Below are 14,653 nucleotides of genomic sequence, written 5' to 3' on the forward strand. Positions count from 1 at the left end.
ACACGTTAGGTTTTTAGAAAGCAGCAACGTACAAGCGAATAGAAAGGCGTTTATTTCCTAAATTACAAAGTTAAAACTCTACCTGCAATATTCTATGTTTGTTAGTGGAACGTTTAAACTTTAAAGCATTATATTAGGATAATTAGGTCGAAAGGCAAAATGTTTGTTTTTTGGGTTTACACTAAACAGGGTTGCCAACAAATTGCAGAAGTTAGATTTATTTTTGCAAAATCAAATGTTATAATCCTGTCAGTGTTCAACAGCGTTGTTACGACTTGAGTCATTGACTTAACTTCAGTCGTTTTTTAAAATTACTTAACTTGACATAAGTCATTAAGTCAAATGTTTTTGGTTAAAATCTAGTATTTTCATTATATGTTGTTTTTCAACAAATATGCTCTTTATCTGATTGTTTACAAGTAAAAAAGTAAACATTTGCTTGATATGTGTTGCGTTTTCTTGCATTATTTAGTTGAGATATTTCTGATACACGGACGAGTTTACCAATTTTACCTGCTTAACGTTTTCTTTTTTGTAAATGACTCAAGTCACTTGGACGTGACTTGGGCAACGCATGACTTGGACGGGACATTTGACTTGTTGTTTTTGCGAAAGACTTGATTTGGACAAGTTACTTTCCAAGTGACTAATTGACAAAACTATTCGTGGATTATATTCACGCACTTTAACTTAATTTTTTACAGCATTTAATTAACAGTATAGAAACATATTTGCACATGAAAGCCTCTTTACTAAACGGCATGCGTCTGGTTTCTACAATACGGAAGAGAAGCTCCAGGGCAGCTCTTGCTATCGGCCTCATAACTAGCATATGCCTTGTGTACCTCTACGTATCCCTGGACTTCACAGAGGCCTTTCTAAGCCTGCAATTTCCGCACATGATTCTGAACTGGATCGCGCACAATCTAAACAGCTGGGAAAAAACGTTGCCCGGAGATTTAGAGACTTGTAGAGAGCTTGTGGATGTTTTAACAAGGGAAGAAGAGCACTTTAAAACGGACGATTTCGCATGGTCTTATCACAAAGACTTTAGTTTTTTTAATGTTGGAAATGGAGTGAATAAAAAGAACGCTTATGAAGAAGCTTTGTGTGCGAGGTATAAGAGCAACAAAGCTCCTAGAGATGTTAGTTTGCAGGATGACCCGAGTTATCCAAGCGCTTCGCATTCCTACTACACAACTGACAAGGCCAAAGTGAGTTTGGGAGAAGTTGTGAAAATCAAAATAGTGCTGAGAAACGCGGCAGGCCAGCGGATCAGCGACCAAATAGGAGGCGATTTCTTAAAAGTGCGTCTGGAAAACTACTACACCAAGTCGAGCGTGGCAGCTTCGAGCATCGTCCACATCGGGAATCGAACCTACGCCGCCGAAATCCGGACTCGATGGAGCGGGCGCAACTTCATAAACGTCACGTTCGCTCAGTCTTCACGCTTCCTTCAAACTGTGACGCGTATGACATCTCGGCACCCGATTGGCTGCCGCTTTTTCGCGTCTTTCAAACGCAGCTTTCCACACCCGTTTGAAGTTTTCTGGGATCGGACTAACGAAGAGACAACCCGGTGTTCCATGTCACCCCCTGCCGGTGCCGCAACGTGCAATTTCACCGGCCGCAACGGGGAGCCGTGGTTCTGCGAGCGGCCCGGACACCCTCTGACCTGTGGGGACCTGGTGGCCGGGTACACAGAGCGAAGGACAAATGTGCTAGAGATGTTTGAGATTTTTGCGGAAGACGACAGGTCGGTTGTGGGGTCTTTTTTGTTGGGGTTACTCCAGAAGGGTTCTTAAACTTTTTTTTAACGCGGAGCCTCTTAACAATATTTTTATTTCGCGTAACCAGTGCCGGCATTGCATTTTTAGAGATGGCGTCATTAAACGAGTAGACTTAATAAACCTGCAAAACCAGATTTCGACTGACAAATGTGAACCTGAACTGAAGTCTAAATACATTTAGGGAAAGGGCATTAAATTTTTTTCCAAATAAACCACTTTCTTTTGAAAAAAATATTCCATTTTTTAAATATACACCAAGATGCCAATTGGGCCTTCATGGACCAACTGAAACTAGTCCATGTACCAAGGGTACAGAATGTTTAATGATAAAGTCAATACCCGTGTCGGGGTTAAACTTCCACTTTTTTAATATCTACTTTGCGTTTATTTAACTAGGGGCACCAGCATACGAACCACACTGACGGGAAATAAGGAATGGATTGATGTACTTCCCATCGGTAAACACGCAGGTAAATTCCGTTAAAAACAAATCAGTGAAACGTGGTAATTTCCAATAGAAAAGTTTTTAAACAGTTTAAGTTGCCAAACATTTTCGATGGTGCAATGTGACTTATTATTTGGTAAGCACCAGCGCAAATGCGGGAGGTCGACTCGAAAAATCGTCGGGGTTTTAGTCGCTTCTATTATAAAGGACAAGACATCATAAGCCAGGATTTATCGAAGAATTTGATTTCAGTTAAAATAGAGTTAATATTTCGTCAGAGGCGAACTCGGACTGAATTTTTATGAAATTAAAGTGAACAAACGCTTCATACAGCTCGCTACAAAATAGAAAATTAGGGCTTAATTTACTGGTTACTTGTGGAGCTAAATCAGCGCTCACTAAGCTACAGAGTTGTTTTGTCGGCATCCTAGGGAATTCTAAGGGGGGCGCGAGCTCGACTTCAATATTTTAACTTTTTGCAGTGATTTTAATGGTTTCGTTTGGCTTAGGCATAATTCCTACATACAAACTCTGTTTTTTGCCAACTTTAACATTAAAACTGCAAAAAATTTTGCGCTGCGCGCGAATTTTCTACTGTCCTTTTAAAAAATCAATGGTATCACCATCACCGCCCTATTAAATTAACTTATAGATAAACGATAAAAGCCATCGCCCTTTCGGACTATTTTCCATCCATATTTTATATATGATAACAGGCTATAGCAACAGGGGGAGTCGAACTTTTTTTGCGCGAAACTATATTGTTTTTGCAATATTGCCGTTGTATTGTGTGTCGTTACATCTTTTGAAACACGATAATATTTGCGCTTGACATTTTTTGCGCTCGACATCATACCTCTTACAACTGTGGAGTAAATGCCCTCGCAACACGTTTGTCAAAATCAACTCGATAAAATCAATGTGTCGAGCTCGCGCAATTTATTGTGTGCCCAATGCGAAACGCCTCTTCGGTTGCAGTTTAGCCAATTCGACCAAATTAAACTCAAAATTTTTCGCGCTTCGCGCGCCCAACGACACCCTTTACTATTTTCCGGTTTTCTCCGTGATATTTAATTGCAAAATGTCGAAATATTTTCATAGGGGTGGCGCAAGGCATGAGAAAATTACCAAAGGGGCCACGGCTGAAAAAAGGTTAAGAACCACTGGTCTAAAGTGTATATAGTAATGTTTGCCGGGTTTTCATTTTCTTAGTCTTAATTAAGTTATTTGGAATTATACTGTGTGCTCACATTCATCAAAATGAAAAAAAACTTGAAAGCCTCTCATACAGCCGACGATGCGTTTAGATTCTATTCACCTGCCAAACAGGGTTGAGACTGCACTCGCCCGCTCGCCAATGCAATTCGTTCATCTGCGTACGTGACTTAACTATGTTTGCCCAGGTTCGCTCGTAACAGTTAATTCCCCAGGACCAAAGTGCGTCGCTTATCGCAAATTTTCAAGTGTTTTCTGCAAACACATTTCGTCTGGAATATTGAGAGGCTTACAAACACAGACGTGGCGTTTCACCGAATTTATGACCGGTCGACACAAAGCGACTTGGGCTAAAATAATTTTATCCAAATGGGTCGAAAAGGCGGATACAGGATTTTAGTTTAGTCGGGGAGTATACAAAATTTTCGAGAAATTACGTCACGTCATGGCGTGACGTCGTAAAACATTAATCGTTATAAACACTATGGTTCTAGATAGAACTCGTGCGCAAATTGCATTGAATCCAGTCTAATCGCCCGAAGAGCGAAAAAAAAAATCAATTTTTTGGTAAATTTCAACCTAATGTGTACGTGACGCATTAGGCACATAAAACAGATTCGGTGCCCCCCCTGGATCTGCCATTGTCTAACAGTCGATTTTCCGATAACAACTAAACTTCAACATCACTCCTGAAAATGACCGGACTCTATTGCATTTTCGCTGTCAAAAACCAAAAAACCAAAAAGAAAACAAAGTAAAAACTGGCATCCATACAAGCAAAACAGTAAAATACTTTTACAGTCACCTTCAAACCAGTTCTTAACCAACTTCCGCAAAATCTCCTTAGAATTTGACCGGAGCCCCCTGCCCCCCTGCAAAGCGGGACTTCCCCCCAGTTCACCCTCCGGACACTGGAGGAGCGGGGATTGGTTGTCAGGGATCTGCAGGAACCGCCACTTCTTCTTCCGTCCTGATCGGCTCAAACGCTGCCTGGAAAACCGGACGTTTTACTTCCTCGGCGATTCCACCATCCGACAATGGTACGAGCTATTCCTGGATGAAACAGGGGCCAGGGAAACCACCGCGTTCTTTGACGTGTGGGACCCACGGTCTGCCAAGATTAAGGGGTCCAATACGAGGCTCCATTACAGTTGCCATGGGCAACCCCTCCAGAACGGCGGAAGAGCGTCTTCCATGAGGTTTGTCTCCGAAGAGCTGGATGCGATTTCTAGGAGGAAGGATAAAGGCGCTACACTAACAGTTGTAATCGGGATTGGACCTCACTTTTTACTCTACAGTCCTGAGGTTTATTTAAATAGAATGAAAATCGTGAAAAAATCAGCCGAGAGACTCTTAATCCGCAACCCCAGGGCCACCGTGATCGTTAAGGGCACTTCTACTTTTATCCGGGCCCGTGGGATTGGCGAGTGTTGTCTCAGCGACTGGTTGTCCTACAGACTACATCTGCTCGGCGCTGCCCTGTTCCGGGGAAGTCCCGTGGCCTACCTGGACGTTTGGGACATGACCCTGAGTCACGTGAGCGAAGACCTGATTCACCCGGTACAAAGGGTCGTGCGGAACCAAGTCGAAATGGCCCTGTCATTTTCCTGTCCCAACCCGGATAAGGACGAGACTCTGCTGTAGCGGATATTTTTTCATTTTGTTGTTTTTTGGAATTTTGAAATAAATATTTAAGCTTATATTAGTATTTACGTTACTGTGAAAATTTGTTTTTGGTATTTCATGGAACGGCGTATTTTTTATGGATTCCGAAACCAATTACAGCGGTTTCCTGTTAGTCAATTACTACTCATTTAAATCCTATAAAAACAGCTAAAACTCATTTTCTTTATAATTGATTCTAATTGAGGAACTAATGATTTAGCTTAGGCGATATATATATTTATTTTTACCAAGCGTGTCTGATTCTCAAATATACTTGTCCCTTTAATATATTGCTGCTGCCAGGCATTGTGTCAATTATAAATTTGTCGGAAGAACAATTTTATAATTGACACTCGGGTTTTTGTAATTTACGCTAACTCGATTAATTAGCGCCTAAGCCTGAAACAATTGGGGCTCGAAAGGCTCTAATTGTTTAATTTTTTATCGTCCACCAATCCCATTGTATTACAATAGTTGACAGTACAACAAACCGACGATAAAGCAAATTTGGCACAATAAGAAAACATAAAATGCGTAAATAGGCAACTTCATCCGTATACATGAAATACGGCAAAAAGAACAACTAGTTTTTTTTCTTATTTCCGGATTACGAAAATGTATATCTAAGGTACAAAATAAATACCGATGGATGTTGGCGAAATGGAGGTAGAAATGTAAAATAAAAGAAAAACAAACGACAGAAACGTGTAATCACAACTTAGCTTTCGCGTAAATTGCATTCATTGCTGGATATTTTATTATTTGTGAAAAAGTTACATCTACCAATTTTTGTACTATATGATAGCTAGAAAAACTCGGGTAAATACAAAGCAAAGTATGAAGAGAATAAAGTTAAAAATTCATTGCGAAAACTCGCTGTTTAAAATTAGCAAAGCCCGAACAAATACTGGTAAATCTTGGTTGACAAGGCTTTTCTGGTGAATAAAAGTGAAAATGTAAAAACTAATCTTAAAAAACAACAAGTAAACGTGAGCTAATCTAGGTCCGGACACATCAAAGATATGATCGGTTATACTTGAGCAAAAGGTACGAATAGACAAATACACTGTTTGTAGAAGTCAAAACTCATATTTTCTGCTAAATCAGTTTGCCCAATCTCGTATAAAAAGTTGATCATCTTGATTAGTATAAAGTTAAACGTCTAACCATTTGAGAAATTTAAAATAAATGAAAGTTATATCTTCGCTTAAAATACCACGTTTTTTTTTAATCCTACGAAATCTCTGGACAAATGAAAGACAGAAGGTTGTAAACCTGAGTTCGCACCACTTCGGCTGCCGGGTGTAACCCGTCAGCTTCACCATTATACGAAGCGCTAATGTCCCAGCTGTCAAAGAACAACACCGAAGTGCCTTTAAATAGGCTACGAGCAATCTCGTTGAACCGCAAAGCTAACCACTGCGAAAGACAGCATTCGCTCGGGTAGCTTTCGTCCATAGTGAACGTATTCAGGCCTTTAAAAACTAGTAAAGTCTCGGGCGAACGGCTGTGTAGCCGCAGGAAAGCGGCCTTTATAGTCAGCAGCCTTTGCACATACAAGCCAGGCCTATACAGTAGCAGGTGCATTCCTACAGTCACGGCAACCACTGTATCCGGCCCTCCCTTCACTTTATCGATCATGTCAGCTATGTAAGGCATACTTCTAGGCGCGCCGCCATTTTGAAGTGGCGGTCCGTGCGCGCTAAAGTATATAGAAACGTTGTTGTGTGGATCCAAGGCGCTTCTTGGCTCCCAGGCGTCAGAAACCTCGGATTTTTCGTAGGGTTGCACCGGTGCGAAGGTCCCTAACTTGTGGCCCAGCCAGGATTTAGCCCCTACCACTGCGTTCAGTTTGCCGTAAGGAACGTAGTAAGAGTACCACTGGCGTATAGTCGAGTCGCCCATGATATGGATTGACTTGTTTCTAAGGCAGTTAGCTTCCTTTTGCTTGTTCTCGAAGCTTCGAATTGAGCATCGCAGAGATCGCCATTCGCCGCCGTGAAAGTATCCGGCAGGACGGGGCGGCTCGGTGCCGACTTGTCCAAACTTGCACGGGGAAAGTGAATCTGTCTTTCTTTTGCCTGATGCAAAAATTAAACGTTTTAGGACAAAAAACAAAGGTTTAAAACAAAGGATGCTTTAAGCTCTGTCTAAAGTTGTTATCTTAACACAATTTAAATCAGTCTCGCTTTTGCCTGAATTTAAAATACTTAAATAGTTTTAGGCATTGTATACAGCTGTATTTTTTGGAAATGTTTAATTGGTAATGTATCACGATTTAAGTCTGTCACTTTTGCCTTTAATTTAAATACCAAACTTTTTTTAGCGTTGGTTGAGATGATTTTACTTTATAGGCAATCGCGGGTTTTGAAAATACATTTAATCTTACTATTCACCTCCCTCTCGCAGTACAATCACTGTTTGCGGATCTCCAATTTCCACTCGCAAATTTACTCCTCTGAAAAAATAAACAGTACAATTTACACAAGACGTAGTTGAGTCCTACCGACAGGTTTACACAGCTGTACTAAATATGTTTAAACGTGATTTGTACATGCTTTTTGTGCATCTTTATTGCAAAGAAAACGTGATTTTACGGTTATTGCAAATCTTCCAAGTCCATCACAAAAAACTAGCTGGTCTAAAATGCTTATAAACAACAGCCTTTCACGGTGTAAACAAACCACATTAAAGGGAATTCAATTGAGGCCAGTTTGACCAAAATGAATTATCTGGGTACAATAATTTCGGTGGCCAAACTATACTAAAATTGGTTATACGGCCACAAAAACTTCGATGGCCCAAATTGTACCAAAAGAATTATCTGACCATAATAATTTCGGTGACGAATAAGAACAGCATCAACTCACGCAGTAAACAATCCAGACTCCAGCAAGATAGCCGATGCATCCTGAGTCCTTTCAACCTTATAATCCACCAATGAGGTACAAGACCCGACCATTGCTGGCCTCTCACAATACCACGGCTCCCCAGTTGTGGGCGAACTCAAGTTGCACACCCTTGTGGGGTCCACACCGTGTTTAGGGGCTTCCCCAGGGTCCAACCACGTGTTGCACTGCCCCCAGGTCTCGGTGGTCCCGTCGTGGAACCGGGCGTGGAACCGTAGGCCCGGGGAACCCCCCGTGGATGTGACGCGCCTCAGAAGGTCAACCGCCTCGCTTGGGTGAACAAGGGTCACGGTAAGAATCGACATTCCAGGGAATTGGAGGGAGACGCGCGCTGTTTGGGTTGTGACGTAATAATTGGGTTAATTGTTATACTACATTTTTGTCTGTGATTTTATAAATTTTTATTAATAAGTTTTCTTTGTATGAATAAAGCACCTTAAATTCAAAAAGGTTTTCACTGTAAGTAATTATCCTTTTGTAAATACATTTCCTAAAAAGAATTTTTTAAGGCTAGATAAGTCCCCATAATGTGTTTTTTAGAACAAAATAAGAACAAAACAGCTACAAAATGTTAAATGTGTTTTTATTCAGCGTAACATATTAAATAAAAGAAACGTAGAAATAAAATGTGTTTATGACTCGAAAAAAGTAGAAATTCCGCCTCCTTTAACATACTTGTTATTAGTATGGCTTGCCGAAATTCATTTGCTTCATTATTCTGAATTTATTATCAAAGCTTTTACTCAAGAACTTTCATCTTTACCCAGCACAATACCTGTATAGCTTCCATCGTTGTGGTCTTGCACGGTTCCCAGAATAATGCTTTCGTCGTCGGGCGATTTTAACAAAACTCGCCAAAAATCCCCCCCGAAACTTTTTTGCTCTCCCTTTCCGTTGCGCGCGGTAATCCGGACCAGTAGGGTTTCTCCAACCTGAGTAAAAAGAGATTTCTCTTAAAATGCTTGCAAAGGTGCGCGATTTTTCTTTTCGATTTCACATTTGACTTACAAAGAACGTGTAATTTTTTAGAGTAAAATTTCTGTGTCCTCTAGTAATAGTAAGAACGTCCACTATTCATTGATGTTTTTTTAAAAACAAATGAGGTAAGCCTTTTACAAATATCTTCACAAATACCGGGTACTCATTAGCAAATCGATATTATACGACATGTACTGTATAATATAAGCAAGTTTTATTCTGTAATGGTCATCATACATGCATTATTTTGTCAAAATACATCATTTGGAGCCTTATCTATACAATACCCTATATTTTTCATTTTTAAATACTTTACACTCATCTGTTATAATTACTAAATACCTTGCACTCATCGGTCCGCAAATTTACAATCGAGAAAGTCGACTTTTCCGGGTCAGTAGCGTCTTGAATGGAGCGGGGTGGTTTCGCTTTTGGCCAAGAAAAGTACTTGAGCACTTTGGGGTCTTCCACGAAAGTAGAGTCGCTGCGAATCGCTTCTTTTAACTATTGTGGATAAAAATACTTACTAATGACAATTCCAGATGCCTAATAACCCGTTTGGTTTTTAAGCGTATTTAATTTTTTATTTAAAAAAACGTTATAGCGGGGTTTACTTTTATTTTAAATGCAAAATAAATATGAATAAATTATAGATTGAAACAAGCACTAATTTTAACAATTACAGGTTGAAAAAAATTAACAAAATAAATTATAGTAGGCTATACAGGGAGTTCTAGGGTCAGAGTTAACTGAGTACGCCGTTCTGTGATGACGTAGTAGTTTTAGTCTGGCGCCTGTAATTCTTTTATATTTACAGCTACACTTTACTTTATGGAAAGAAAAATTATTTCGTAGTTACTACGTGTAGGCTATACATTGATCCCATAACCTGGTACAAAAAGTAAAATATTTGAATAGATGTTGAATGCTTTTTTATTGCATGGTTCATGTGTCTTGATTGTGGAAAACCATTCTCAGCAATTAAACAAATCAAACTAAAAACGTAACTGATAAGTTGCGCAAATTGTACAGATAAGCACGGAATTGTACCTAGGGGCTAATTAAACAGTCGATCTATCAAGGATTTCGTGCGAGCAAAGCAATTCTAGAAGATTTTAGCTGAAAGTAAGTTTTTTAGAGAAGTTATCGCTGGTTGGAACCATCTGTAAAAGTCAGTTTTAGGTGGTTCACTTATTACTATGTTGACGAAAATTGAGAAAAATGCATGATGCAAGGGTGAAGACTACTTCGGCACAGTAAGGCTTTTGGTAAATTTTTAAGTAAAGTATTATTACCACTTAATTAACAGATGCACTTTCTGTGTGAATACCGATTCGTATGGGAGCTTTGTAGGGAAATCTGTAGTAAATAAGGATGGTTTGGTAAGCTAGTCAGTTGTCCACTAGAATAGTCAGGTGGTAGACTATACAATAAGATTCAAACTATCAATATCGCCTTTGATAATAATGTGCGAAGTGGAATTATTCAAGTAACAATATGTTAAGTTAAAAGTTTGACTTTGCTCTTATTGCTGTAGTTCGGCAAATTTATTTTACCTCGCGTTGCACTTGTTCCGTCTTTTTCCAAGTCATGGTTCTCATAGCTTGGTGTATGTGGATCTGAAAAACATAAAATTTGCATGGTCTAAACCTTAAATGTAGTACTAATTGTCAATGTTATGGTAAAATTAAATTGTTTAAGGCAGGGGTCGGCAACCTACGGCCCGCGAATGTAATTTATCCGGCCCGCCGCCTGTTTGACAAACTATACACCCGAGTTCATCTCGTGTGTAGAAATACTTTTTGACTACTTTAACTACGTAAGTGCGAAAAATGTTCGCGCTTCGCGAGAAAGATCTTTCTTCGTTTTGTCTTTTGAACAAGATAAGCGTTTTTTTACCCTTGCGCCATTAAAGGCTGCCAGGACAAGCTGAAAACGTATTCAACAATATTGGATATATATTTTTTTTATTTTTCGGCTATGTAAAAACTTGCAAGAAATTTACAAGAAATGCCGGTGTACCAAAAAAAAATCGCCCTCGCTTCCCTCACCAAGTCTGCCCTGACTTAAAAATGTTCACAAAACTGAACTACATATGAACTATTAATGTTATCGCGTTTCATCAAAGTAGTTTTATTACACTTTTCATTGGTATATAGATGATGACGTGTGGACTCATATTTTTAACCAAACAATCGCCTTTTTAGTGCTTTCCGCCAATACTCCTGCCTTTTTAAATGTAATTGAACACGTTTTAAGTGCAAAAAAAGATCCGAGGCTCGCCTGATTCACAGTTGTTCTAATATGTTAATAACACAATTCTTACTTAACATTTTGTGCGGCCCGCAGAAACCTTTTAAAGTTTAGTTTTGGCCCGCAACTAGAAAAAGGTTGCCGACTCCTGGTTTATGGGAAGTAGTTGTTTTAAGCAATTTTAGTTTTATAATCTGGTTCAATTTTTTTCACTTCAATATCTGGGTTTATTTGATTAAGTTCAGTCATCATTCAGCGGTTAATATTGTTTTCATGATCATTGGATCGAATTCAAGAATGTGTGCATTTTACAAACTTGTTAGTTAACAAAAGTGAAATATAGCTTTAAATCACAATTATGCCCGAGTCAAATTTAGCTATTTCGACATGTCGATCTACCGGTACTCGACTTTTTTGCCTTTGCTAATTCATTATTTCATTATCAAGCTAGATCCTTGCATAATGTACCCAAGTCAGTTCAGATATTCAGATATTCCTGTATAAGGTCTCACCTGTTTTCGCGATGAGCGTAGCTTCAGCAGTAACAACAAAACAAAGCTGATAAACAAAAGCACAAATACTTTTCCGCTTCGCCTCAGACCAAAACATTTTGTCAGGCGACTGTAGCCCATTGCGAAGTAAAGGCTATCTTATCATTTTATTAAATTACTAAAAACATATTGTAGCTTGATAATGAATTGCAAGGCCAAAAAGTCGACTTCAGAAGTTGACACAAGCTTGTATTAAAACGTCTAATCAAAATGATGTTGATTTCCTCGAGCTTTCTGGCTTGAAAATTCATTATCGAGTTACATTACAGAAACGTGCTTGCACTCAACTGAAAACATAGCTTTAAAACTTTAAATTAGGCTGGCTATATACTTTGTTTTGACTGCAGTGGATTGAACTGAAACGACTAGCTGTAATTTCAACACGTTTCTATGTTTAAAGTAAAACCCAAAGCGTCTGAAACTTGTCAAGCGTAACATTTGCCTGTTCGTGTGCCATGAATGCTCTGTCCATTTTTAATTATACGAATAAACGTTTGGCTAATATTGCTTTGCAAAAGGATCCAAACTGCAAATTTTTAACAGTCTAATATTAGGACAATCGTTATTCCAATGTTTCTCAACCTGTTTCCTCGGAGACCAAAATATTAGGTGTCTGTACAACAGCGGAGCCTTTATAACCTTGTAAAACACACTTAAGAGATCAGCCCAAATAAGTTTAAATTTGACTTGTAGGATCCATGCATTTGTATTGCTTATTTTTTTATTTTTTTTATAAAAAATTAAAAAATATCTTGCTCAGAATCTCAATCTCAATAAATCTAACCAAATAAAATCAAACAGCGACGTAAATTTTGGTCGCGGCCCATGGGTTGAGAAACACTGCTTTAGGCCTTTATTGCAATTAATTTGTGCGTTTTAAATCTTAAATATAATAAACGCTTAAACGTTTGACTAAAACTGCATAGAACAGGGCTAAAAATGCAATTTGTAACCGCCGATTAAGACACTGATTTAGTCCTTTAACGCAATTTGAGCTGTAGTAAATATTTAATACATTAAACGCATAAACGTCTTCCTAATATTGCTTCGAACAGGACTCAAAATGCACTTTTTAATCGTCTATTAAAATAACACCTAATGAGTTTCTTACTAAAATTCACTCATTTTCGAATAATAAATATCACCTGCTATTGCCTAGGCGTGAACTACATCTGCACTGTCAAACAAAATCAACCGAAACTGTTAACAGCTGTTGAAGCTGTTTTTTCGCAAGCAGCGGTTAAAAATCTTCAACCGCCTGGCATTTGTTACCATGCCTTGAAAATGTAAGCCAGACCAGTGTTTATTTTGCTTGCCATAGAGCTACAACAGCCCATTCTTTTGGGTGGCTCTGTTCCATATTTGTTCTATAGTTACAGTGGGTTATTTGTATTGGGCGTTTTTTTCTTTCCTTACTAGACAATGGCAAAGAGAACAATTGATGCGGTGTCGGGTTTAAGAAAACACAATAATAACGGTGTGTAGCTAATCCTATAGAACGCTTCAGCCCGCCTACGCTTTTTGTGTTGGAAATTCCGTTCAAATAAGAGCTTGCGCAAAAAGCAAAATCAGGCTGTACCGACATTTTTGTAAAAAAAACGATCCGTGTAAAAAAAAACGATTGGTCTAAGGTTGCACCTTAGCAAACTCACATCCCGATTTACTTGTACTTTACAGTTTGAAACACAAAGGCCTAAACGGTTTTTGAACAAAGTTACACTTTAAAATATATTTGACTTAACTGTTTTGTACGGTGTAAGCTACCGAAATGTATACAAATTTGGACATGAGGAATTCATTGTCGGTGCGTACCGGAAAGGCTCAGTGTTCCTCAACCCATGGGTCGCTGTTTGATTTGGTTGGTTCACCTACCACTGTCGTTTTATGCGGTTATTAGACCTATTGATGTTGCCTTTAAACAACATTTCTCCAAATAGTGAAAATTTACAAAATCAAAACGAAGACATAGTTAATATTCATTATGTTTACATTTAGTAATGTTATTGTCGTCACCGTGTTTTGCTAACTCTCACCATAAAATTATGTCAGTAATGAGAATTAGGTCGCCGAAATTGGGTGGCTGTTTGATTTGGTCGGGTCGCCGACCGCAGTTGCCACATGTTTACTAATTGAGATTGGTTCTGAGCAAAATTCTCAATTATGAAAATTAAGGAAGCAACACAAATAATGTCTTGTAATAATTTTTAAATTCGAAATTTTCTATGCTGATGTCTAGTTTTTGTTCGCCTACAACAGTGGTTCCCAAACTGTGGTACGCGACTAACTTAAGCATACGTATAAAGTTCGAAAACGTTTAACTTTTAAAACTTTCAGATTGGGTAATTTGCCGTGCTGCGTTTTAGTTACCTTTAACTTGAGGTTTCGCACGTTTATGACGTAACACTTATCTTGCTCAAGATAATAAAACGCTAATTGTTAGCTGGTTTAATTAAGTAATAAACTAATACTGAGCGGTGTAGTAAGGTCGTATGTATTGATCAGCTGGTTAAGAAAAAACAACTATCGCATTGAATCTTGGGTTTTGTTTCATTCATGGCTTCTTTGTCTTCCTGGTATGGCGTTTGGTAAAGTTTAATTCTGTTAACATGCTCATTTTCTTTTGTATAATATGCTAAAATAGTTACAGTTTGAGATATTCTGGTAAGGTGTAACTTAGGTGGTACATCAACACTGTACAAAAGCTCAAAATGGTACGCGAGAAAAAGAGTTTGGAAATCACTGGCCTACAAGGAGTTAGTTTTTATTTCGCTTACAAGAAAAACAATTAGGTCGCCAAAGCTCAGTCGTCATACTTACGCTTAATATTTGGGTCGCCGGCAAAGAAGT

General features: G+C 38.7%; 2 protein-coding genes across 3 annotated transcripts; one reads left to right on the forward strand and one right to left on the reverse strand.

Moving 5' to 3' along the window:
- Window positions 1-708: 708 nt before the first annotated feature.
- Window positions 709-5,482, forward strand: LOC146139251 (NXPE family member 3-like). The gene is made up of 3 exons (XM_083391480.1): window positions 709-1,756; window positions 2,187-2,260; window positions 4,298-5,482. The coding sequence occupies exons 1-3, from the start codon at window positions 738-740 to the stop codon at window positions 5,092-5,094; spliced, it is 1,890 nt and encodes a 629-aa protein (XP_083247606.1). The 5' UTR covers window positions 709-737; the 3' UTR covers window positions 5,095-5,482.
- Window positions 5,483-5,558: 76 nt separating this feature from the next.
- On the reverse strand, window positions 5,559-13,070 carry LOC146139252 (NXPE family member 3-like). Of its 2 annotated transcripts, none has more exons than XM_083391482.1 (7): window positions 12,952-13,070; window positions 10,559-10,621; window positions 9,345-9,506; window positions 8,800-8,956; window positions 7,986-8,355; window positions 7,512-7,573; window positions 5,559-7,196 (listed from the first exon to the last, which is right to left on the reverse strand). In XM_083391482.1, exons 2-7 carry the CDS (start codon window positions 10,601-10,603, stop codon window positions 6,349-6,351), a joined length of 1,644 nt encoding a protein of 547 aa, XP_083247608.1. In that variant the 5' UTR covers window positions 10,604-10,621; window positions 12,952-13,070; the 3' UTR covers window positions 5,559-6,348. The 2 variants fall into 2 exon arrangements, with proteins under 2 accessions (XP_083247608.1, XP_083247607.1); XM_083391481.1 differs by lacking the exon at window positions 12,952-13,070 and adding an exon at window positions 11,768-12,435.
- Window positions 13,071-14,653: the final 1,583 nt, after the last annotated feature.

The sequence above is a fragment of the Ascidiella aspersa genome, chromosome 6 (assembly GCF_963924565.1).
Source record: "Ascidiella aspersa chromosome 6, kaAscAspe10.2, whole genome shotgun sequence".
Taxonomy (NCBI): Eukaryota; Metazoa; Chordata; class Ascidiacea; order Phlebobranchia; family Ascidiidae; genus Ascidiella; species Ascidiella aspersa.

What these genes read in the sequence shown, in the direction of transcription:
- LOC146139251 (XM_083391480.1), top strand. Translation starts at nt 738, where the DNA reads ATGAAAGCCTCTTTACTAAACGGCATGCGTCTGGTTTCTACAATACGG. An exon ending in ATTTTTGCGGAAGACGACAG is followed by an intron (nt 1,757 to 2,186) that starts GTCGGTTGTGGG and finishes TTATTTAACTAG; the next exon opens with GGGCACCAGCATACGAACCA. An exon ending in TCCCATCGGTAAACACGCAG is followed by an intron (nt 2,261 to 4,297) that starts GTAAATTCCGTT and finishes AAATCTCCTTAG; the next exon opens with AATTTGACCGGAGCCCCCTG.
- LOC146139252 (XM_083391481.1), bottom strand. Translation starts at nt 11,887, where the DNA reads ATGGGCTACAGTCGCCTGACAAAATGTTTTGGTCTGAGGCGAAGCGGA. An exon ending in TACGCTCATCGCGAAAACAG is followed by an intron (nt 10,622 to 11,767) that starts GTGAGACCTTAT and finishes TATGTTTTTCAG; the next exon opens with ATCCACATACACCAAGCTAT. An exon ending in CAACGATGGAAGCTATACAG is followed by an intron (nt 8,356 to 8,799) that starts GTATTGTGCTGG and finishes CAACCCAAACAG; the next exon opens with CGCGCGTCTCCCTCCAATTC.